This window comes from Micromys minutus (assembly GCF_963924665.1).
Source record: "Micromys minutus genome assembly, chromosome: 1".
In the NCBI taxonomy this organism is placed as follows: Eukaryota; Metazoa; Chordata; class Mammalia; order Rodentia; family Muridae; genus Micromys; species Micromys minutus.
In genome coordinates this window covers 63438551-63464411 of record NC_137969.1, presented here as the reverse complement: position 1 = coordinate 63464411, position 25861 = coordinate 63438551, and the positions used below count along the sequence as shown (strand labels likewise).

The 25861-nt window shown below is 38.2% G+C and overlaps 1 protein-coding gene across 8 annotated transcripts in view; it reads left to right on the top strand.

Annotated features, from left to right (window-relative positions):
* Positions 1-25861, top strand: part of CDC42BPA (CDC42 binding protein kinase alpha) — a 207116-nt gene that overhangs the window by 56475 nt on the left and 124780 nt on the right. For all 8 annotated transcript variants that reach the window (XM_080927474.1, XM_080927480.1, XM_080927479.1 and 5 more), the window contains exon 3: positions 22053-22136. In XM_080927474.1, coding sequence (XP_080783600.1) covers positions 22053-22136 — 84 coding nt within the window. The remainder of the gene's footprint in view (positions 1-22052; positions 22137-25861) is intronic.

Sequence of the window (25861 nt, the reverse complement as noted above, 5' to 3'; positions counted from 1 at the left end):
TAGGCCTATTATATCTGAAGCTTCAAGAATTAGCTCATGAAGAAGTTCAGGACAGACTTGCATACACATATTTTATTCTTTACTAAAGACAGCTTCAGCCAATGTGGATGGAAAAAATTCAGTAGACGATTTAGAATACAGGATAGCTATTTGGAAAAGTCCTTTTGTGGAGCAAATTAAAATTCATACTATATGCTAGGGCAGAATACAAATAGATGAAAGCTAGTTTAATAAATAGGACAAAAATAACCCAGATATCTATCAATATGCAACTGCTTGAATAAATTGTGGTTAAGCACAGATCTTGTGTGGAACCCATAGCCAAACATTAGGTGGAGCTCAAGGAATTCTGTGGAAGAAGAGGAGGAAGAATTGTAGGAACCAGAGGGGTCAAGAAAACCACAAGAAATTAGACCACAGAATCAAATAACCAGGGCTCATAAGGGCTCAAAGAGACTGAACTGACAATCATGGAGCCTATATGGTTCTGACCTAGGCCTATATGTTATAGCTGTGTAGCTTGACCTTCCTTCCTGTGGCACTCACAACAGTGGAGGCAGGGTGATCTCTGACTCTTGGCTGCTTTTGGGACCATTTTCCTTCTTCTAGGTTGCTTCATCCAGCCCCAATATGAAGGGATATATCTAGTCTTACTATAACACGATATCCTGTTTGGTTGGTATCCCTGGGAGGCCTGCCCTTTCTTGAAGGGAAATGGAGGACTGGATCTAAGTGAGAGGGGTGGTGGTGGTGGGACTAGGAGGAGAGGAAGGAGGGGAAACTGTGATAGGCATGTAATATATGAGAGAAAAGTAAAATACAAAACCTTGCAGTACTTAAGTAGAGAGACTTCTGGGATGCATTATTAAGTGGATAATTTAAAACATAGGAAATGTTGTTACTTGTATTTCCATTAAGCGACATAGGGAGGGATTAGGAAGAGAGGGGTAGTGTAAGCAGGACTGGTAGTGACACACATGGAATGTAACCTTTGCTTTGAATTTTTCCTTTTTTTATTATTTATTTACATTCCAATCATTGCCCCTCATCGGTCCCCCCTCCCACAGTTTCTCACCCCATTTCTTCTCCCCCTGTTTTCATCAGATCTCTCCCTTCCTTGGGGCTTCAAGTCTCTCAAAGATTAAGTGCATCTTCTCCCACTGTGGCCAGACCAGGCAGACCTCTGTTATATATGTGCCAGGGCCTTGGACCAACCTGTGTATGCTCTTGATTGGTGGTGGCTCAGTCTCTAGGAGCTCCTGGGGTCCAAGTTAGTTGGGTCTGCTAGTCTTCCTTTGGGGTTGCTCTCTCTCTTTCAGCTTCTTTAGTCCTTTCCCTAATTCAACTTCAGTCCAGTTGTTGGCTATAAGTATCCGCCTCTGTCTCTGTCAGCTGCTGGTAGGGCCTCTCAGAGGACAGCCATGTCAGACTGTAAGCACATCATAGCAACAATAATAATGCCAGGCTTTGGCGTCCCTTCCCCCAACCTCCACCCTGAGATGGATCCTAACTTGGGCAGGCCATCAGTCTTTGTTTATGTCCCTGTAGTTCTTTTGGACAGGAACTATTCTGGGTCAGAAATTTTGACTGTGGGTTAATCACCCTGTCCCTCCCCTTGAGGTCCTGTCTATCAACTGGTGGTGGACTCTTTGGATTCCCTCTTCCCAGTGTTTGGCATTTTGGCTAAGGTCACTCCCAATGAGTACTGAGAGTCTATTACCTCTTAGGTCTCAGTATGTAATATTTTACTCATTATATAGTCATGAAAAAGAACCTTGCAGTTAGAGGTGAATTCATCTGCAAGTTCTCTGAATCCTTTTAACTTCGCTGGGTAATAGAGAAGGAGGGACCCAGTGTCTCCCTCACTTTATAAGGCCAAAGTAACCAACTTTGTTCTAAAACCTGATAATATGTGGGATGAAGGAAGCAACATAGGAAGGACTACATATCCCTAAAGTCAAGGATCGTAACTATCTCTTTTGGGAAGCTGAAGTTGTAGCACACACAGGAGCATTTCTGGGTTGTAGTGCACATGAGAGTGTTTTTGGGCTGTACACTTAGGAATGTTTCTGGGTTATACTACAACCTAGGAACATTTCTGGTTTGCTGCAAGGTTATATATCTTGATCTGTTTTTCACACATTGTGTACTTGTGTTTAATTCTTTCTGTCTCTCTCTAATATATATACATATATATTTAAAATTTTATATTCATCTGTTAAAATTATAAAAGTCCTAAATTAATTTTTAATTTTAAAATTTTATTGAAAATAATTTTTATACAATATATTCTGATCACAGTTCCCTTTCCCCAACTCTTCCAAGATGATTCCAGTCTCCCCTCCATCTACACTCACACCTTTTTGATTCTAGTTAGAAAGCAAACAGACATCTAAAGAATAGTAATAAACTAAAATAAGATAAAACGAAACCAAACTAGAATAGAACAAATCAAACAGAGAAAAAAACCTGAGAAACAAATACAGAGACACACAGGTTCATAAACACAGGAATATCCCCTCCCCCCCAAAAACCCAGAAAACTAGAATCCATAACATAGATGCAAAGGAATCATAAGGTTTTTAAAAAATTGCCCTGACAAGACATTATGAGCTAAAGAACCTTCAAAGGTGTTAGTGTGGGGCGTCTACTGTTGGGCATGGGACTTACATTTGAGCTTGGTTTGCATCCCCAGGGAGACTATGGTGGAGAGAACTAGTTTTTCAGTTGCTGGTGACTATCAATCAGAGATAACCTCCAGGTTAGGGATTGGAGCTGTGCTCACTTCTCTTTTTATTCTTCTTAGTGGCTCACATCTGGTGCAGCCTGTGCAGGCCCTGTGTATACTGCCACAGCCTTTGTGAGTTCAAGGTCTCACTCTGCATATTGTTGAGCTGTGGATTTCTATATTTCTTCCCATCTACTGCTGGAAGAACCTTCTCTGTTGATAGCTGAGCAAGGCACTGAGCCATGAGTATAGCAGAGTATCTTTAGGAATCATAATATTGCTATTTTCCTTTAGCAGAACAATAGTATTTGGTTTTCCCCCAGATTACTGGCCTATCTGGTCTTAGGTTCTTGGCCACCCAAGCAGTGTTAGGGATGGGTTCTGTCTCATGGAGTGGGCCTTATATCTAATTATATATTGGTTAGTAACTCCCACAAGCTTTGTGTCACTTTATACTAGTGCCTCTTGCAGGCAAGGTAATCATTGTGGATTAAAAAGTTGTAGCTGGGTTGGTGTTTACTTTTTTTTTTTTTTTTTTTTGATGACGTGCAGAATACCTTTCAGTACCATGAATACTGCTAGGCTTATAGGGGTGAAGCACCAGATCCACTTCTCTGTGTTCAGTAACTGTGTAGGTGTTGCCTTCAGCTATAGGGTGGGTCTTACTGTCACTTTGTGGAGACCAGCCAGTAGCCTTGGCAATGACCTGTTGCAAGATATTTTGTCAAACTAGGAACCCTGAGGTTGTTATTTACTAGAAAAACTTGTTTTTAGTTGTGTCACTTAGCCTTAGCACACACCTTTAAGTCAAGAGCTTTTTACTTGAATATTGTGAACAGGACTAAATAAAGTCAACCATAGGTCAAGAGGTGAAGCAAGCAACCAGCTGGCAGGAAGTGAACACAGGATTATTAAGGAAAAAAAGAGAGTAAGGGAGTCAAGAGGATGGAGTCTACAGGAAGTAGAGGGAGGGACATTCAATTTGAGGAGGTTTTTTGAAATGGCATGGGAGAGGGGATTGCTTCTGAAGCATCAGCTGAGGAGGAAGATCAGCTGGGTGCCTTCTCTGTCTCTCTGAACTAGAAGGCTTTCATCCAAACATCTGGCTCCCAAATTCAAATTGGCAATAGCGAGTGATTGAGATTTTGTTTAGAAAAACAATAGCAAGGATTGGAGGTTCCCAAATGCCCCCCATCCCCTGCCCCATGTAACCCATTCCTGGCACTGGAAGCTTCATTTGGTAACTAGAGATGTCCACTTGGGCTGTTCTTTGGCAATTTCATTTACATCGTCTTCATACATATGTATTTGGGAAGTTTCTACTGTATTAAGTTTCCATATTATCTCTCAAATGACCTTAGTTTTAGCTATTCCTTCCTAAATTCCCTCCCTTACCCCTACATTCTTTCTTCTCCCCATTTGCTTCTCTATTTCCTGTCCTTCCCCCATCCATCTGTGATAGGATTATTTTTCCTTCCTAGGGAGATCCCACGCTCCCCTTTCCCTAATCTCTGTGGCTGTACAGATTGTAGCTTGCTTATCAAAAACTTAATAGCTAACATCACTTATAAGCAAATGTATACCATATTTGTCTTTCTGGGGATTGGATTACCTCATTCAGGCTGGATTTTTTCCCCTGGTTCCATTTATTGCCTGCTGATTTCTTGAATTCATTTTCTTAACAGCTGAGCAATACTCCGTTTTGTAAATGTACCACATTTTCTATATCTCTTCACCCACCAACAGATTGATTATCTAGCCAGTTTCCAGTTTCTGGCTGCTATGAATAGATTACAGTGAACACGTTTGAGCAAGAATGTTTCCGTGATAAAATGAAGCATACTTTGGGTATATATCCAAGAATGATTTAGCTGGGCCTTGGGGTAGATAATTCCCATCTAAGGAACTGCCACACTGATTTCCACAGTGGCTATACAAGTACTCACTAGCAAAGGAGGAGTGTTCTCACTCCACATCCTCCCCAGCATAAGATGTCTTTGGTTTTATTGGTCTTAGCTATTACAACTGGTGTAAGATGAAATTTCAAAGTAGTTTTAATTTGCGTTTCCTTGATGACTAAGGGTGTTCTTTAAGTGCTTCTCAGCCAGTTACAATTCCTCTTTTGAGAATTCTGTTTATATATGTGCCTCACTTTTAAACATTGGTTGTTTGTTTTCTAGATGTCCAAAATTTAAATTTCTTTATATGTTTCCAATATTAGCCGTTTATCAGATGTGTAGTTGGTAAAACCTTTTCCAGTTCTGTAGGCGGCCACTTTGTCTGAATGATGGCATCTTTTGCCATACAGAAGCTTTTCAGCTTCATGAGGCTCAGTTTGCTAACTGTTGTTCTTAGTGCCTGTGCTATTGATATTCTGTTCGGAAAGCCTTTCCTGTGACATTGAGTTCAAGATCACTCTGTCTTATTGCCTGTCAGACTCAGTGAATGTTCTTTGTTGATGCCCCTGATAGTTGATTTCTTTGCAGGTAAAAGGTGTGGATCTGTTTGCATTCATCTACATGCAGCCATACAGTTTGTCTAGAACTATTTGTTAAAGATGCTGTCTTTTTTTAACCATTGTGTGTTTCTGGCTTCTTTATCAAAAATTAGATGTCCATTGGTGTGTGGATTTATTTCTAGGTCCTCAATTTAATTCTGTTGATCAGTGTCTCTGCTTTTGTGCCAATATATTACTATAGCTCTGTAGTGCAGTTTGAGATTAGGGGTAGTAATACCTCCAGCAGTCCTTTTATTATCCAGGATTGTATATGTGTGTTTCCATATAAAGCTAAAAATTGTCCTTTCATATTCTGTGAAGAATCATGTTGGAATTTGGATAGGAATAGTATTGAGTCTTTAGATTAGTTTGTTAGGATGGCCATTTTTACTTCATTAATCCTACTGACCCATAAGCCTGGCCCTCTTTCCATCTTCTGATATTGTCTTCAGTTTCTTTCCTCAGTATCTTAAAGTTGTTGTTGGTTTTTTTTTTCACTTGCTTGGTTATAATTACCTCAAGACTTTTTTTTTTTTTGAGGCTATTATATAAGGTTATTGTTTTCCTGATTTCTCTCCCATTCCACTTGTCATTTGTATATATGAAGGCTATCAATTTTGGTGTATTAATTTCATATCTTGATACTTTGCTGAAAGTGTTTATGAGCAGCTAGAATTTTCAGGGTACTTGTGTATAAAATCACATCACTACCAATATAGATACTTTGATTCTTTCCTTTTCTATTTGTATCCCATTGTGTAAAAACACAATCAATAACAGGACATATATCTCCATTAGAGCCAAACAGTCCTACTACAGTAGGCCCTAAGAAATGCAGCACAGCTGAAGCATAAGTCAGGGACACCAAAATCGCTATTAATGAATAAGCTCAAGGACCTGAGAGAGGGCAGGGTAAATCTATTAATGAAAACACAAATAGTGGAATGAATGAAAACTGCTCAAGTGGAAATGAAATCAATAAACAAAACCCAAACTGAGAAATGTAGGACTCAGACAGGAACCTCAGAGGCAAGTCTCACCAACAGAATTCAAGAGATAGGAGAGAATCTTCGGCATTGAAGACAAGATAGAAGGATGAATACCTTGGTCAAAAAAATGTTAGATCTGAAAAAGTCTAGGCACAAAACATCCAGGAAATCTAGGACATTATGAAAAGACAACATTTATGAATAATAGTTATAGAGGAAGGAGAAGAAACCCAGGTCAATGGTACAGTAAAATCATAGAACCTAAATAAGGTGGTATTTGTCAAGGAACAAGAAGCACGCAGAATACCAAATAGACTGGACCAAAAAAATTTCCCATGACACTTAATAATCAAAAAATTAAACATACAGAACAAAGAAATAATATTACAATTTAAAAAAATCCACAATAAATCTGAAATGTGTTTATTTAACAAGCTTTCTTTAAAATTTATTAAGTATTATCTATAGACTTGTGGAGAAGTGGAACACTCTTTTCCCTGCTTGCCCCACCGTGTGTGTGTGTGTGTGTGTGTGTGTGTGTGTGTGTGTGTTGTATGTACACATTCAAATGAGTGTCTGGGCATGTAGAACCCAGGTTTTGATGTTGCATATCTTCCATGGTTACTTTCCACCTTACCACATGAGATAGATCTCTCATTGAACTATTGATTTAGTTAATCTTGGACTCAGTTTTTACCTCCTCACCTGTGGGATTACAGATATTTGTGATGTGTTTGGGTTTCCCAACTCAACATGCTTGCATGGCAAACCATCTCCCTAGGCCCCTCTTCTTTTGCTGGTACTAGAGATTGAATCCTGAGTCTTGAATATGCTAGTCCATTGCTCTGCCATTGACCTACATCAAAAGACCTGTTTTTAATCTTTTAATTTTGAGGCATGGTTTAAGTTACTGGGGCTGGCTTTTTAAATGCAGTGTATGGGCTATGCTAGCTTTGAACTTGCGACCCTCCTGTCTTGTACCACTGAATACCTGGGACTTTAGGCTGCCTTTTCATTGCACCAGTCTCAGAAATTAGTAAGTAAGACAGATAAACAAGCCAGGACTTAGAAATGTTTCTTTTTTTAATAGGAAACCTTTTTATGAAACAATTATTTAGTATTCCATTTTAAAATAATTGGCAGAATAAAGCAGTGTTCTTTAAAAAAGAGTAAAAGCCAACTTTTACAAGAAGATTAGAAATTAGTCGATCAGTCAACTTTGTTTCTAGTAGAGCATCCATCTTCATTTTAAGTTGCCCTATTGGAGTATTCGAGTAGATAGTCTGCAGTTAACAAATATCCAGCTAGTGTTAGAGTTATTATTTTACATGGTCAGGTCTGGTATTTTGCTAATAAAGCTTTTATTTTAAAAATTTGAACTTATGCTACAGTAAAGAATATAGAGAGATGGTATGCCCTTGGCAGCCCTGGAGATTTACTTTAGAAAGTACTTCATTTAGTAGGGTGCCTGCTTGCTATCTCTTCTTTAAACTCATTCCAAATCTAGAAAGGACTGTGGACTTATCTTCCTTGTTGTGAATTCTATTTCATACCTAGGGCACATGAGGCCACATCCTTCTCACTCAGTCCTGCTCTGTAGCCATGCGCTGGTAGGGGAGTATTTGAAGCAGCAGGCACTGCTTAGAACACTAGTGTGTGTGAAAGTCCTTATTAGGAAATTTAAAAGGCTTTGCTTTGTCAGCAGTCTGGATCTGTCCTAGGATGAGGCTGAAGGATAGCCAGGGTTTATAGTTATTTAATGTTTAAAAAAAAACTCTGTTCCTTACAAGATCAACTTAACTTGTGTGTTTAAGGTTTGTTCCAGTTCAGAGCTCTGTCCCAGAATCCCCATTAGTCATTGTGTAAGTTCTTGACTATTATCTGAAATGAAAGAAACTGAGCTGAGAACAAAGCCATGAGTTCTGGTATTCACCTTTAATTTCATCCCATAGGAAGCTGAGGCAAGAGAGTTTGAGGACAGCTGACTCTATATTCTGAGACTGTCTGTTGGTGGAGATGGTAGAAGGGGTCAGGAATTTCCATAACTATCACTGTGTTAATCTAGCATGTCATATTTAAGTAAAGATGCTTGGAAATCTGGTTTGGAGGCTATGATGGGCCCAGACTTTTCCAAGGACTGGTTTATTCTAACTAGAATGTCCAATTTTACTGTAGAGTAGCTGGTTTCTCAGAGACACCTTTATAATCCAGTCTGTTTTCTAGAAGTAGTTAGCCAGTCATCAGGAGGTTGCCAACAGTATATATGGCCTCTTGACAGTTTCTTAATACCATAAGATACTTCAGATTTGGGCTATAAAAAGTCAACATACACAAAAGAGGTATCATTTGCCAGTCCATTCTTATAAATAAGCACTTTGATTTCTGCATTGGAAAGGGTGCTGTAGATACTGTCACCAAAAGTTTATCATCTAGGAAGCAGTATAGCTAGACCTTGCTGCATTACTCACAAGTATCTTTCTACTTTCATCCTAAGGGATGGTACAAACCATTGAAATGGCGCTCATATGTGATGTGAATAACCAAGACTGTGTACTATATAAATTAAAAAATTATTTTTAGCTCATAGTTTAGAGACTAGAAATCTAAGATCTGTTCAGTGGTAGTGAGTTTTGTTTTTTTTGTTTTGTTTTTGTTTTTTGATGTATCATAGCATAGCAAAAAAGTTAGATGGAAAAAATAACCATATGAAGAAAGCATGTGTGTGTGTGTGTGTGTGTGTGTGTGTGTGTGTGTGTGTGTGTGTGTGTGTAATGGCCTAGCTGTATAGTAATCTACCAAGGAGAGAAAAAAAACTCTTTAAGACCATCATTCATCTCTTCCATAGGTGGTACCCACTGTCTCAGAAGTCATAATGAGATACCACTTTTAGAAGGACTATTACCCAAATGGCAGTTTACAAACACTCAATGGATATAGGGAAAGGAGATGTCTTCAGCACATTTGGTATGAATTTTTAGTGTAGCCATTACTGAAAACAACGTGGAGGTTAGTCAAAAAACCAAACACAAAACTAGAAATGGAATTGTCGTATTATCAGTAATTCCAGTGGCTATTTATCTAAAGGAAATGGCATTAGTGTACTACATTGCCTGCATTACACTGTTTACTACAGCATGTTCAAAGTTGAGATCAGGAATCAATAGCTGGTGAATGAATGATTAAAGAAAATGTGATATACACAAAGTGGGATGTCATTCAGACACAAAAATTGTGAAATGTTGTCATTTGTGGCAACATGGGTGAAACTGGAGGACATTGTATTTAGTAAAATACACCAGGCAAGAAAAACTGTTCTCAGTCATTTGTGGAAGCTAAAATAATTCAAGATCACAGAATGGGAAAGAAGAGGGAGAAAGAGGAGAGGGAAAGGGAAGATATAGTGGTCACTAAAATACAAGATTGGAGGAGGGTAGAGAAAGGTTAGCTTAGATAATGAGAACCAAAAGATGGTTGGGTAGTGGCAAGTTTGCACTGCATTAGGGTGACTGTAGTCTATGCCATTTACCATGTATTTCAAAAGCACCAATACAGACATGGGGTGTCACAGGTCTAAGAAGCACCAGCTGCTCCAGTGCTACCATTTACTGGTGCTTAGGGTTGCCTTTTGTTTGATTGTTTCTCTTGCTTATAAGTTTTATAATCTGTGATCACTGTAAATCTGCTTATTAAACTTAGAAGAATATGTATGTATGTGTATATATGTATGTGTGTGTATATATATTTATTTATTTAACTTCAGATGTTAATTATTTATTTTTTCTGTTCCTATCTGCATTATGATCACCAGAGTAAGAATTGTGTATTGACAGAAACCATCCCGACTCGCACGTTTGCTAATTCTTGTCACTGTTTAGTTCTCTGACTCTCCCAGAGTCTACTTGTTTTAATAATAAAATCATCTTGTTTGATTGAAAAGGGGTTTCTTTCCTTGGGATAGTATCAGATTTACAGATGCAACCAAAGTGCCCATACCCATCCTGTTTGGATTGATTACAGTATGATTTATACCTTCAGAAAAGAGTGGGGAACTTCTCAAATGCTTTCTAATCCTTCCCTGTCCTCCTCCTAGCAAGGCGATTACATCTAGGGCCTCATTCATCTTATACCTGTTTTTACTTTTTAGCTTGATTCAGTAAACTGCCCAGGCAAACTATAAACCCACTTTGTAGTCTAGATACTCCACTGTGTCAGCTTCTTGAACAGTCAGGACTGCAGGCCAGCGCTAAAAAGCTAGGTTTACTGATTTCTAAGTATTCTGGTTTTAAAAATGTTTTAATTTATTTTGATAATTTCTATATATTTTGACCATATTTCCCCCTCCTTCAACTTCTTCTAGAACATTTCACATGTTCCTGTCCACCTAACTTAATGTTCTTTCTCCCACTTAAAAAGGATAAACAAACATAAAAAACAAAACAAAACACCCCCCAAAGGGCGAAACAAAAACACTACAAATCAAAACACAAAAACCGGAGTCTGATTTGCATTGGCAAACTACTCGTGAGCATGGGACCTACTCTGGAAAGTGATGATGTGTCCAGTGTCACTTGATTGAAGAAAAAGGAGTTCCCATCTGTCCGCAGCTCTTGTTTGCTTAGTGTCTTGGTGAAGGGTGGGCCTTTGTGCCCACTTTCCCTCCTGGCTTGAATTTGTGCAGCTCTTATGTGTGTGGTTGCAACTGTTGTTAACTCATTTGTGCATCTGCTCTGTTGTGTCTGGAAAATGCTGTGTTCTTGAAGTCATCCACCACCTCTGCCCTAACAGTCTCTCCCCGTCTCCCTCTTCATAGATCCTGAGTTTTGAGCACCCTACAGTTATCACTTTCTGTCCCTTGGCCAGTTGTGGGGCCCTGTATTAATTACCATCTCCTTAGAGGAGCAGCTGCTCTGGTGAGGGCTGCGGGATGCAGTGGTACCATTCTAGCAGTATGTCATCAGGAGTCATCTATTGATGTTCATTTATCACAATAATAGTAATAGGTTTCTCTCTAGGGCCCATGATCCCTAGTCTCAGGTTCTTGACCTCACTAACAGTGTCACATACAGGCTGTTTTTCATGGAGTGGGTCTTCATTCATTCATATACTTTCTAAGGTCCTTGAACATACCCACAATTGCTGTTTTGGAATCCCTTGCCTTATACTTCAGTTAAATTGCTTTTTCTCAGGGAATAGAATGGTCTGTTTGCCCATTTCTGCAGGAAAGATATTGTCTTAGCTCATGTTTGTGATGGAATCTATGCATCTAGAATTAGGATATTTGTGGTGTTTCTTTGTATATATCTGGTCATGTCTTTATTGGGTGGGCATTCAGGTCTAATCCTATTGTGCTCATCCTGGATTTGTAGAATTATTTAAAATATTGTTTTTCATCAACTGATAGTAGTCTTTTTGTCTTTTATTATGGTTTATCCCTTCAAAGTATATTTTGTCATTTCATGAGATTGAGGATAAGAAGCTGAGGCATTGCCTTCTCAAAACAGTCTGTAAATAATAACTTAAAAGGCAAACACTAAAGTCAGGTTTTAGGCTCATCCTCTTGGCTTGTTTCTAACACTGATGTCTCATCCTTCGAGAACCCTGTCCTTCCTAGTTCTGATCTGCTTCCTAACCAGGCATAAGTATCTTCAGTCCTTTGCCCTAGATCCTGAATGGTTTTGATAGTTTGAGTTTCTAGGCCATAGTTGTGTCCTGTTTAACCAGTATGAAGTCAAGTTCAAATAACTCTCTAACTTTCCTTTGCCTCTGAGTGTTAAGTAGCACACAAGAGTCACATCAAGTTCAACTTTATCAGGATCTCTTATTAAAAGCCATCAAACTTAATGTGGTATCAAACTGAAGAATTTGAGCTTCTTTCTCTAAAAGGCTAAACTTGGTTTTCTGCTTTTGATCTCAAAGTTTATGTATCCAGAAATGGGACTGATGGTTCAGCCAACATTGTACAGCCACTTGCTAGTACAACAGACTGGTGTTTATGTAGGAGCTTTCAGGACAACTGTTAGAGGACACTTGTCAGCCTTAATCCATGTGAGGCAGTCATTGACAGAAAGGAGAGATTACTCATTTCTAGTTTTCTATTCTTGTCTTTTGAATCTAAGAGCATGGATCCTTTCTTTAGAAGCACAGCTTTCTTGCTCATGTGTAACTTGAGTGTAACATGTGCCTATTTTTAAACAAAAGAGAGGAGTAGAGTGACTTTGAAGAAGATCTTCTGATAGTTTAGAATGATGAACATACCACATTTAAGGTGTCTGGGGAGTCAGAGGTCCAGTCGCCTGGTCTCTGTGTGAGCCATCACCTGCTGGTCCTTTGAAATCATCATGTTTGGAAATCAGTGAAAGAACTGATGACAGGAAGGAGCCAGTGGGAGAACGGAGTCAAGAACTGAAGCAAGCGGGGAATGAGTTTATAAACAGAGCAGAAGTGTGTGGGCCTGTCTACTGGGGGTGAAGAGAAGACTGGACAACTTGTTTCTAGCGTTTATGCCAGCACTGCTATGTTTCCTCTGTATGTGCCAGTCTTGGCCAGGAGCTGTAAGCTGTTCGAGGGAAGGAGAGAACAGAGTACCCTCTGTCTGTGGTGCTCAGCATAGTGCGTTTTCTTGCTGTGTTATGAAAGTAGCAATGTAAAGACTTGTTTTCTTTTTTGTGCTATCATATGGCTGATTTGGGTCACAGTCTGATTTGCAAGAGAAACTGGTTCTTTCTGGTACTGGTTTCCACTTCTATAATTTTAGAGTACTTTTCCAGTTACCTGAGATTTATCTATTAGAGCTTTCTTTTATTGAAAATAAGATTTTATTTGTTTACATTTCAAATGATATCTCCCTTCCTGGTTACCCCTTCACAGACTCCCCATCCTATCCCCTTCTTCCCTCCCCTTTGCCTCTATGAGGGTGCTCCTCCACCCACTCACCCACTCCCACTTCACCCCTCTAGCAGCCCCCCTATGCTGGGACAGCAAGCCTTCTTCCCCTCCCATTAATGTCAGGTAAAGCCATCCTCTGCTACATATGTATCTGGAGTCCTGGCTCCCCCATGTATACTCTTTGTTTGGTGGTTTAGTCCCTGGGAGCTCTGGATGGTTTAGTCCAGTTAGGTGATTGATACTGTTCTTTCTTTGGGGTTACAGTCCCCTTCAGCGACTTCAGTTCTTCCCCTAGTTCTTCCCTTGGGCTCCCTGGACTCAGTCCGATAGTTGGCTCTGAGTATCTGCATCTGTATTGGTCAGGTGCTGGTAGAACCTCTCAGGGAACAGCCATATCAGGTTCCTGTAAGCAAGCACTTCTTGGCATCAACAATAATGTGGGGGTTTGGTGTCTATAGAAAGGATGGGTCCCTAGATGGGGTGGTCTCTGGATGGCCTATCCTTCAGTCTCTGTTCCATTTTTTGTCCCTGTCTTTCCTCTGGACAGGAAAATTTCTGGGTTAAAAATTTTGAGATGTGTGGGTGGCCCCATCCCTCAACTGGGGGCCATGCCTATCTGTTGAAGATGGTGTCTATGGGTGTATCCCCTTTGTTGGGTATTTTAGCTAAAGTCATTACCATTGGCTCCTAGGACCCTCTTGCTTCCCTGGAGTCAGGGACTTTGTAGAGCTTTCCTACAAAAAATATTTTTTCTTTTCTCTCTGTAAATCTGACTTTTTGTGTCTCTGTGGATAAAGTCTATTATATGGAATTTTTAAATTTACTTTCAAATATGAGAAGAAAATAAATAATGAAGCAGGGAAATGTTATACTAAAATGTGCTTTGTGGAGAAATGGCATTTGTGAGAAAGGGCGCCATGTCAGTTCCTTAGGGGAAGCTGGAATGGCAATAATGGTTTTGTTTTATTTTTTTGTTTTTGGATTTGGAAGGAGGGTCTTGGAAAAGTTCTTTTAGTAGACATTCAGAACCAGGAAAATAGGAGAGTAAAGGCTAGAAAGGAATTTCTTATGGGACAAGAACAACAAAGGGGAAGATGGGGAGAGTCTGGGATCAAGGTTTCAAAGGTGCTGTCATCATTGAGGAGTGGTAGGAACTTTTCTGGGGTTCAAAAGGAAGAGAAGGGATCCTGGAAACATAGGGTCATTTAATTAGTATGTAAAGGAGTGTGGACATCTAGTCTAGACAATCATGATGGGTAATTGTGAGTCAGAGTAAGTAGGGCATTGGTAGCATGTGGCAGTTCAGAACATTGGGGACAATGTCTGGCTGGACTGACAGACTTACAGGCTCATCTGAGGCTGAGCTATTGAAAAGGGGAAGCAATAATAAAATATAGTTATTTCCCAGAAGGGACCAACAAAAAGATTGAAGTACTGTAAGATTATGAGTCCTCACTAGGGTAAGTGAGTCACATAGGCAGGGATAGATGTGGCCATAGCCCTAGTGTCTGGAGATTTGAGACTGCAGTGCTGGGGAGTCTGGAGCAGCAGACAGCCCTCTCTGTCCATTGAGTTAGTCACAGACAATGACACAGAGACCTCCCTAGCCAAATCAAATGCTTAACTCATGACTGCAAGCATTTGAGATTTAGCATGAGAAGATTTTTTTTTATTTTTGGATACACACTTGCTCTATATGTGTATTGATTAAACTAGGTAAAATAAAAGCCACACATAGATCACTGATGAGATGATTTTTTGTACTATTTTAAGACAGTCACCCTTATACTTAGAGATGGTATTGGCTGGATTACTTCTTACTCATTCCTAACATAAACTCTCCTCTGGACATACATATTCTGTGGCTTTTACCCGCTAAGCTTAATAATTCAGACCTAAACAGGTAATTATTTCCTTTGAAATATTTTGTTTTCTCCCAGGCTCAATGGACAGGTTCACCTCTGCCATGGATGTCTGATAGGAACATTTCTGTCAGTTTGATTCTCTTTCCTCCTACCAATTATGCTTTTTTTTAAACAGACAAACCATGAAAATAAATTAGTTTTGAAAACTATTATAAAAAATACATACACCATGGGAAACAATAAAGAGTAAGATGAAGCTGAAATTCAGCAGCTCTGTGAATTAAGAATCTTCTCTCTACAACACATTCATGTCAGTTACTGCTTAACTTAACGCTGGGTTTTCCTTTTTGCTTTCAGGAAAACCTTTAACTTACGCCCTGGGTGTTACCTGTCCACAGCTTCCTGGTGGCTCACCGCTTCTGCCTGCTCCAGCCTTGCTCCGGCAGCTTCCAGGCTTCTGGGCTTCAGAGCTTGTTGTGAAAGCTTGCTGCTTTGGCCTGCTACCCCTGCTTCAGGTGTCAAAAGCTTTTAATTAGCTTGCTTCCTCTCATTACCTGGTTCCTTATATGTCCAAATAGCTTAGTACCAGGGTCTGAAAGGGGACAATACCTGTAGGCATTTACATTTCTCTAAAGTCTCTTTGGCTCAGGCTCTCCCGAGACTCCTGGGAAAGGAAACTCAATTTAGTGCATGTTTTGCCTTTGATGATGCTGGTCTGTAGTCTAAAGGACCCACAGGTGTGTGGGAATGTCATATTTTATAATCTGTGTTTTTCTAATTTGTTGATGGGCAGGACATACTAATTTTAAATATTTTGGCTATTGCTGCTCTGTACATAAATAATGTTTTTTTATCAAGAGCACATTTGTTTATAGAGATTTTAGATTTTAGTTTCCTTTTTTTTTTTTTTTTTTTAAATTCAGTACTGGGAATTGAACCTAGGGTCTCTTGTATGTTAGGCCAGTCCTTCATAGAGCCACAGCCCCGACCCTAAAATTTCTTCAGTAATAATAATGATTGATCATTCACAGAATAGTTTTTCAGTTTGTTGTTTGAGATAATGCTTCCTCTGTAGTGCATGCTGGAATGCTGGCCTGGAATGCATTCTATAGCCCAGGCTGCCCTATAATTTGTTTATTTATTTTTGAGACATGATATTGGTATGACTTTCAGTCACACTCCTTTGCTTCCTCCGCAGCTCTGGCTGTATAGGAGCTCCCTATGTAAAGACCAGGCTAGTGAACTGGAAGCTGTCTGCTTGCCCTGCCTCCCACGTGCTGGAGTCATAGGCGTGCTCCACCACAACGTACTAGCTTTTGTTTTTACGTGGGGGTGGTAAACACCCTTCAGACTGTTGTAGGATTAACTGGCAGCATATGCAGTGCTTAGCGTGTGTAGTGCATCTGCAACACGAGCTTGTTCAGAAGTAAGTGCTGTTGGTATCATTAGTAAAAGCAGTGCTGAGTGCTATATGGGAGAGACTAAAAAGGAAAGGAAGATATAAAACCAATGGTCAATAGCTACACAGTAAAATTCGATTTTCAAAGGTAAAACTTTGAAAGCCTGGTAGGGGAGCTGTGTGAGCTAGACTGCAGGCTTGAAAGATCATACAAAAGATGGCGGTCACAGCCTTATTTCAAGGTTTCTACATCTATGAAGTAGTGTATTTTCAGATGAGAATACTGATCGCTTATAATCTTCCACAGATATTTACCTACATGAGCTGCAAAGCATTCATCTCTTTAGAATGCATTTATTGAGTACATTCTTAGGCACTGACCATATATTAGTGAACACAAAGTTAGAAGTTTCTAACTCTCAAAGAGCTTGTGGGAAAAACAGTAAGCATGGTAATTGGTTAGACTGTGTGGTGTGTGCTAAACAATAATAAAGAATGAAGGGGGGAGGTAAGCAAAGGAATGCAATAGAAAGTCTCACAGGATGGAGTGGCATTTCAGCAAGGGAGTGAGACAGCAGTGGCCCTGTGGAGATGAACTGTTGTAGGGCTGGGGGAAATAGCTGCAAAGGTCCTAAGGATTGTGCAAAATGAGCATTATGGCTTGAGTTGAAGTGAGCTAAAGGTGAGGAGGAGTGGCCAGGGAGGTTGGCAGGCTATTCAGTTTACAGTAAGACCTTTGACTTCTTTTTAACTTTAGGAAATCACTAGAAGTTCGGATCAAAAGAATGTCACCTGAACTACATCTTAGCATTGTGTTTGTACTGTTGAGAATAGATTGTGGTGAATGAGGACAGGTAGAAAGATCAGGTAAGGCATGATGGCAGGGTGTACTGGGCCTGAAGAGAGGGTATGGTGAATTCTGGCTATATCAGAGGTAAGCTAGATTTCTGCATTTCATACAAAAATGCAGAACTGCTTGGATATTGAAATCCATGCAATATAGCGTGGCTATTCTTACTGTAGAAGCTATAGCCACACACAGTGATACACAACTGATTAGTATTCATCTGTCATGTGCTGATAATTTTTGTACTGTGTGCGGGTTTTCTAACACCAAAGACTGTTTACTAGAAAGAATTAAAATCATCTCTAATGTTTTAGAAATGTATTTTTCCTTTATAATTTTTAGTCCATATTAAATCGTATTAAATGTATTTTGATTGTGTATATGTGTGTGTATGTGTGTGTGTGTTGGGTATGAAACCCAGAAGTTTGTGCCTGCTATGTATGCAAGTGCTCCAGTACTGAGCTACACACCTTACTCTAAGGAAGCACATTGTAACCTACCATCTTCTTATGTGACGGTTGACCTTTCTACTTTGAAAAAATATAGTCTCTAAAGTGAAAGTTCTGAGACAGCTTTATTTTTGTTGTTTTCTCCTGCCATGAACACAGAGATGATTTGTAGTTTTAGGAGAAAGGATAGATTAGTGATCACTTTGGAAGCTTCATAATCTTTTCTCATCATGGCATCATTTTGATAATTCTGGAATGTTTCTTGAGCTGACTGTTATTTCCCTAAGCCACCCATCATTCCAGAAAACTTTTAGGCAGCTTAAGAAACTGTTTTAAAGTATTGTTTCAAATGTTTGCACCTCTGCAGGAGCCTGGTCTTTGTTACTCCCGTGCACATGTGTGGACTGAGTCCCTTTAGGTCCTCACTGTGCGTCACCACACGTACAGCTAGTGTTCATGTCATGACCGAGATGAGGGTACGTGCTATCTCACACAACAGGTAGGAAGGCAGATAAAAATATTACCTCTGAAGAACCTTAGAAGTATTTTATCTTCTAGTATTTTGGTATTTATCCTTTTAATATATGCCTTGAACATTTATAATTTATGTGTATGTATATATAATTATCATCTAAAATGTCTTATAAACTATGTTTTACATATTGTGAGTGTAAGATTTTTCTCTGTCAAATACTATTCTTAATATTTCTCTAGTTACTTGTTGATTTACTGTATTTTGTCCATTTCCTCTTTAAGAAGATTTAAGTTAGTTTTAGTATTTTATTACTGAAAACCATACTGTGTTGAACTTTATGATTTAGCTTTTAATTTATATATAGATATTTCCAATCGAAGAAATTTCTGTCATAGTTATAAATGTAAAGCTAGAAATTGAGCTGTTTCTCTTTGGTACTGAAGGATGTGAGATGTACTGGCTGCCACCGCATAATAACAGTAGATGAACAAGTAGCAGTTAGGAGATGGGGAGAGTTGGTGTTTAATATAGACTCATGGTGACAGCCCACACCTACTGAATACTTGACATCAGACCTTGTAGCAAACATTTTATATGCATATTAATTATTTTGATCATTGCTACATCTGTATAAGGTTAATAACATTTTTTAAACTCTCTTTTGAAGAGAAAACTGAAACATTGAAAGACAGGTGCTTTAAAGAAAAAGAAACCTAGAATTATACAGTTAAATGATAAGACTAAGATTTAAAGCTAGTAGCCTGGCTTCAGATTCTGTTTTGCCATCATCTTCTGGACACCCCAAATAGGCACTAGCTGCGTGTTGGAGTGTTCAGTAGGTGCTGGCCACTTTCACTGTCTCCTCTTCTGTGAGCTGTCTGATACAACAGTTAAGCTTGTTCTGAGTCTAGTGTTCTGGGACTCTTGGAAGGTAATTTAGCATGTACACTTTCAAATCACCCTATGTTGAAGCAGCACTCCATAGCAAGTCTGTTTATGATTCTGAAGTAAAGCATGTTTTGTTTTGTTTTACAGTAAGATAGATTAAGAAAAAAACCTAATAATCTCCTGGTTTTAGCACATACTGCTAAGTGAGTTATGAAGTTTTTTGGCTTTTGCGATTGCAGTTGAGGGATTGTAGACCTGTGTCAAATTCTTGGCATAGTGCTTGGCATTTGAACACTCACTGTGTTGTTGGGGATGCTGAGTTCTTAAATTGCTTAAGAACAACTTGGGAGTCAGTTCTTAACCATCTGTGTTGTTGGAACAGGGGCTCTGGTCTTTGCTGCCATACTGTGTACTTGAGACTACCTGGCCTGGAAGCGTCTGAGTGATTCTCCTGTCCATGACTCCCTTATTGTTTGTTATATGAATGTTGAGTTGCTTGCTGTGCACAGCCACAGAAGGCTTTTTACAGGGGTTCAAGGACTGATTGAATTCAGTTCATTAGACTGCTTGTGTGGCTAGATATTTTACTGAGCCATCTACTTGACACAATCTTCTTCCATCTTAATTGATGATGTAACTTTATGGCAGCTACTAAGATATGTTATGTATTAATTTTAATTATGTCATTTCTTTAATAACAGTATGATCGAGATACAAATGAACTGCTCTTAGTATGCACATTTGCTATTAAAACATATCAAGAAATTAGAACTTGGATTTAATCAATTTTTTTTATTCTTGAAAATACTTGTTTGAACTGTTCAAAAGATCTGTACTTTTTTTTCTTGCCTGCACAATAGGTTATTGTGATGTTAGTTTCTCATTACTATAGCAAAATAACTCAAATAATCTACTTATATACATAAAAATAAAAATCAGCATCTCTTTACATTTTTATAAATCTGAAACATTAAGCTTTTATATAAGATAAAATTAAAATGTTACCGTTAGATCACTTTAATATGTCAGAAATAATACCAATCTTAAGATTTTCAATTTTTTTCACATTATTATTTTGAGAGTATATTTGTGTGAGAGAAATTTGCGTACATGTGTACAGGTCCATGCACAACACAGAACACACATAGGTCAGAAGATAATTTTAGAGGGTCAGTTCACTCCTTCCATCATGGGTTCCCAGAGATTTAACTCACATTACCAGGTTTGGGCAACCATCCTACCAGCCTTGAATCTTAATGTTTTGACATATTTACTGTAATATTCTTTATTATCTATTTAGATTTTGGCATGTTCAAGTGAACTGTCTACTGTAACTTTGCTTCTGGTTACAGTACTTCACCAATTGCTATAGTTCCAAGAATATCATGGTTCCAATGTTTTGTCAATCAGTTGTAATCATATTAATTAAAAGTTGGGCTTAACTGAGTGTTAAGTTTTTATTTTGATCTGTGTGTAGAGAAATTTTAATCCAGCAACAGGAATGCTCTAGCAAGGTATCACATCTGTTGTCTGGAATGCAGACACACCCTGGATTACAGTATGATATGGCTGAAATACAGACATACCTTTTAATCCCAAACAATAAAAGTAAGGTTAGTTTGTAGAAGGAAGCAGCTATAGTTGAAAGTGAAGTCTAATTGAGGGACAGACAAAGTGATGAACCAGAGAAAGATTTGGTTAATGCAGTCAGAGGCAAAGGAATTTAGTGAGAAGCTGTTAGAAGCCAGATTGAATCAGTCATCTTAGAGAGAAATTTGAGCCAGAACACAAACAGCCAGCCAGAGTTCAGAAAGAACTAGAAAGAGTGAGCTTGTTCAGCAGTAAGCCTTGGAGACAACAATTAACTTTTGGTGGATAAGAGATACATTTATACTTATGGTTTTGTAGAGTTCAGTGTGTAATAAATTAGCTAATCTGCTTTTGGGCCTGTGGCGAGGCAGCATATTGTCCCGGGAGTGTGTGGCAAAAATAAAATTATCTACCTCTTGAGTGGAGCATGATAGAAAGAGAGGGAGGAAATAAATCAGTTTCTAGTCCACAACCTCAACAACTTAAAGGCAGCTAGCTATTATCAAGCTAAATATAATAAAGTGCTATATACTGGGGACCAAACCTTTACCACTGTATGGATATTTGAGAGGCACCTAGTATCCAAATTAGTATTTGTTTTCTCCAGTGCTGCCTCTCAGTTATTGGAAATGGCATCCATGAATGTTTGCCTTCCTTTTCTGTAGTTTAGTTTTAGCCCTATTACAAACATAACCATCTGGAAGGGGCAAAGCCATTATTTCGTTAAACAGAAACAGTGTTGGAAACATAAGTATAATTAGTTTGTTAATAGTGAGAATAATCTTATTTTTTCTTGGCAGTTTTTTGATCTGTAACTGGATATATAAAATAAGGATTTGCTACTTTTTTTTTTTTTTGCTACTTTTTTATTGTTGGAAAAGACATATACAGTCCACAGTTTATAAAACTGTTAGTCATAATTGTTCTTTGGTGGGAATTGGGGGGGGGGAGAAAAAGAATGAATTGGAATATATGCATAGTTGGCAAGAATGTGGACTGAGGAGCTTTATCATCTTAAGTTCATTTTGTATTGCTTGATCCCCTCAAAATCTCTCCTTTGGTAGCTGCATTCTCTGTGACACCTGCTGGAATCTGGCATCATTATCTCATAAGACCAACGGCTTTCATATTGTGCATCTTGGTTAGTTTCTCAGTCATAGATGCTGAGTTTAAATTCCTGCAAGAAAACTTAGAAAGGAAGATATAATGTATAATAATCAGCAGACACTGTTCACAAATAAAATCATTTACTTGGTATATGTTCACTAATGTAACTTTTAAATTTGGCATTGTTTAATTTAGGATCTTACAATTGAGCAGCATTGAAATAATTGTTAATTGGCATTTATTTTTTCTTACAGAGAGGAAAATGGAAAATGGATAAAGTAAGCTTTTTTTTTTGCCATATTTTAAAAGTTGTATTTCTATTATCTTTCCTAGGTTGCTGTAGTTAAACTGAAAAATGCAGATAAAGTATTTGCCATGAAAATTCTGAACAAGTGGGAAATGCTGAAAAGAGCTGAGGTAAGTCTGTTCTACTTAAAATTGATGGCGCTTAGGTTGTTTTCATTTAGACGGTTGTAAAACATGTTGGCAGTAAAAAAATCTTTGTTCGGACTAGAGATGGCTCAGTGGTTAAAAGCACTGGCTGCTCTTATAGAGGTCCTGAGTTCAAATCCCAGCAATCACATGGTGACTCACAACCATCTGTAATGGAATCTGATGCCCTCTTCTGGTGTGTCTGATGACAGTTGCAGTGTACTTACATATAATGAATAAATAAATCTTAAAAAAAACCCAAACAAAAAATGTCTTTGCACATGAATTTTTGAGTACTTTTGTGTGTTTGTGTATTTTTGAATATGTAGCAAGGTGGACTCAAATTAGTAGTGCATTTAAGTTTTCACCAAAATTAATTTTGTGTATTTGTGAAAAAGAAATTTCAAAATGAGAGAAGACAGAGTATTAGCCCCCACTATGTCACCACGGAATGCAGACCGTGTAAGGGGCTGTGAAGGAAGTTTGATCTGTAGACCTTCAGTGGAAAGAGCTGACAACAGAATGTTGTCCTGTGACCTCCACAAGTGTGAACGGTGGCACCTGAGCACACATATTCGTGCACACATGTGTGTGTGCTTCCACAACTGTAAAGAGATAGAAGGTAGAGGAAGTGTGTGAATGCTCTTTATCACAGACCTTGCTGTGGCTGCCCTGAGCTCTCCTACCTGTGAAGGGAAATTGAAATGATATTAGGATCATTTTTTCACGAAAGGATTTTGTAGGTTGTGTGCATGTTACAACTTTTAACATCTTCAAAGTTAAACTCACTTTAGTGGAAATCCTGGTCTTGGGGTGGGGAATATATTTAACTGTTAGAAGCTGTTGCTTAAATAAGTGTTTTAATTATTACCTTAGAGTATGTAGCTGTGTGCATTTTTCAGCACACTTGCCAATTAATAGATGTTATCAAATGATTTTTATATTAAAGATTTGTTACTGACTTCCTAAAAATTAATGTGTCTCATGTTTTTGGTTTTGGTTTTTTTGTTTGTTTATTTATCTTTATTGTGGGGGGAGGGTGGCCATCAAATGTGTTAAACTATATACTTGAAAGTAATTTCAAAGGTTCCTGAGTCCATCTAGCATTTAAGAGGTAGAGGCAGGCCAGATTGAGAATTCTAATTTGTCCTTAGTTTTATTGCAAAGAGCTGGTGCCACAAGGAGAAGTTGTCACAAACCAACCAACAAACAAAATACAGTGAATTCAATGTTATGCTATAAAAAATGGAAATTTTAAGATTTTTTAAATTAAAAATTCCATTTAGCTTTCAAAATGAAAAAGTTAGACTTTAAATATTCTCTTATTATTTGAAAAGGTTTCTCTGTAATAGTATTTTGTGAATGAGAAAAGCCTTTATTTTTATTTTGAAGAAATTACAAGCCAGACTAGGTCTAATCATCAGTTCTCTCTGTATTTGACTAAGGACTTTGTCTGTTATTATTAGTGTGTAAGTGTGTGAGTGTGCATGCACATATGTATGTATCAGTCCAGGCACATACCTGCTATGATTCTTGAGAATGGAAGTCAGAGGACAACTTTCGGGCTATTTTTTCTTTCCTTAATGAGGTTGAGGGACTGGACTTATGCTGTCAGACTTGAATATCAAGTACTTCTACTGCCTGAGCTATCCTGAGGGCACTATGCATCTAGTTTTGATATGCTGTATATGATTACAAATTAGATTAATGTATGTTATGAAAGTTCTAAAGAGTACTATGACAACTTTGCAGAATTGTCATGTATGAATGAACCTCATTTAACTTCTGTTTCAATATAGGAATTATTTTGTTTTAATTTTTAATTCTCCTTTTATATGTTATATCCAGATCAGTTTCTAGTTCTTTCTCTCCTCCTAGTTCCCTCTCCACCCTTCACACCCCCATTCACTCCTTCTGGTTTTTCTTCAGAAAAGAGCATGCCTCCCATGGATACCAACCAAACATGCCATAACAAATTGCAGTAAGACTAGACACCTCCCCTCCCATTAAGGCTGGACAAGGATCAAAAAGCAGGCAAAAGAGTCAGAGACAGCCATTTTTTAGAGTCCCACAAGAAGACCAGGCTACACAACATACATGCAGAGGGCCTAGGTCAGGCCCATGCAGACCCCTGTGTGGTTCAGTCTCTGTGAGCAACATACATGCAGAGGGCCTAGGTCAGGCCCATGCAAACTCCCGTGTGGTTCAGTCTCTGTGAGCATCTATGAGCTCAGGTTAGCTGGGGAAGTGTGAAAATAAGTTTAAGTTAGCTTTGTGGTCCTAGTAATTCTTGTTAGGCTGTGAGGAATTATTTTGTTGAGACATACCATGTTTTCTGGCTAAGGATGGCCTTAAACTCATGCACTTTTTGGTTTCCCTTTTAAGTGCTGTGATTGTAGGCCTGTCTATCACCTTTGTTCATTGTATTTCTAGAAACCCAAATCATGGAGGGAATTTTAAAACAACAACAGCAACTCCTCACCCCCCTCCAAGCCCCTCAAACATTTTTTTAGTTATGAATTTTTTTCCTTTTAGAAAATATGATTGAATTTTTGTTGCACCTTCACATCACCAGAGTGTCCATTTATCATGGTTTAATATTGATCAAGAGGAGATTTTCTTAGCAGGGTCACTGTTGATACTTGGTTATTTCTTGTGGAAGCCGTTCTGTGTATTGTATGGAGGAATTATCCTGCCTTCTTACTAGATACCAGTAGTATCTTTCCCAGCTGAGAACAATTTATATAGTACATTAAGTATCTTGAGTGTGCCCTCTATCTATCTAATACCCATGTTTCAAAAAGAATAGCATAATAGTTAAATATTTACATAGTGCCTGAGACTGTCTCTATAAAGTATGTATGTGTGTGTTTGTGCACTAGTGGAACTGAGGGTGGTAGTAAGTGTGTGAGGCATAATGAAATAAGATTGGGTAATAAAATAATTGTTGAAATTGAGTGATGGAATGTTGCAGAAGGAATTATGTCAATCTCTCTACTTCTGAATGTTTGAAATTTTATATCATAGTTTATTATATATTATCTTTTAAAACTTTTTACTAAGTAATTTAGTATAAATTAGAATTTATAGTTTAATTTGTTGTTTTGACTAATATCTTCAGAGTTGTGTTTAGTTTGAAATTGTCAATCAAATGAAGCAGTGATTGGTTACCAGATTCCAGCTGGATTGTCTTTAAAATCTCAGGTCACTGTCATTAAGATAAAGCTAGGAAAGGGGTTTCTTGGGTTTTGTCAGCCTTCTAAAATATTAGGAACCAAATTTTGATTTCAACTAAGATTTATAGCAGGACTTAATAGAAAGGTAACATGATTCCATTTTCTTCTAGAGTGAACTAAGAATAATGTCATAGATTTTAGTAACTTAATTGACAGTTTAAATCACCATTTCAGATAGTTTGGATGAACTTGTTTTAGTGTGTTCTCTGATATTGCCTTTTAATTCCTGGTTTGACAATCCTGATTATCCAATTAAGTCTCATGTATACATATATGAGTATGCTAGAGTTAGTTGCGTGTTACTTTGTTTCATGTATCATGGATGCTTAATCTTCATGATGGGTAGCCATAACCAACTGTAAGAGCTGAGGACATATAGCCCATGGGTACAAAGATTGTACCATGCACAGCTCTCAAGTTCAGTCCTAAATACTATAACACACAATTCAAAAATCAAAAGCACTTACTATGTCC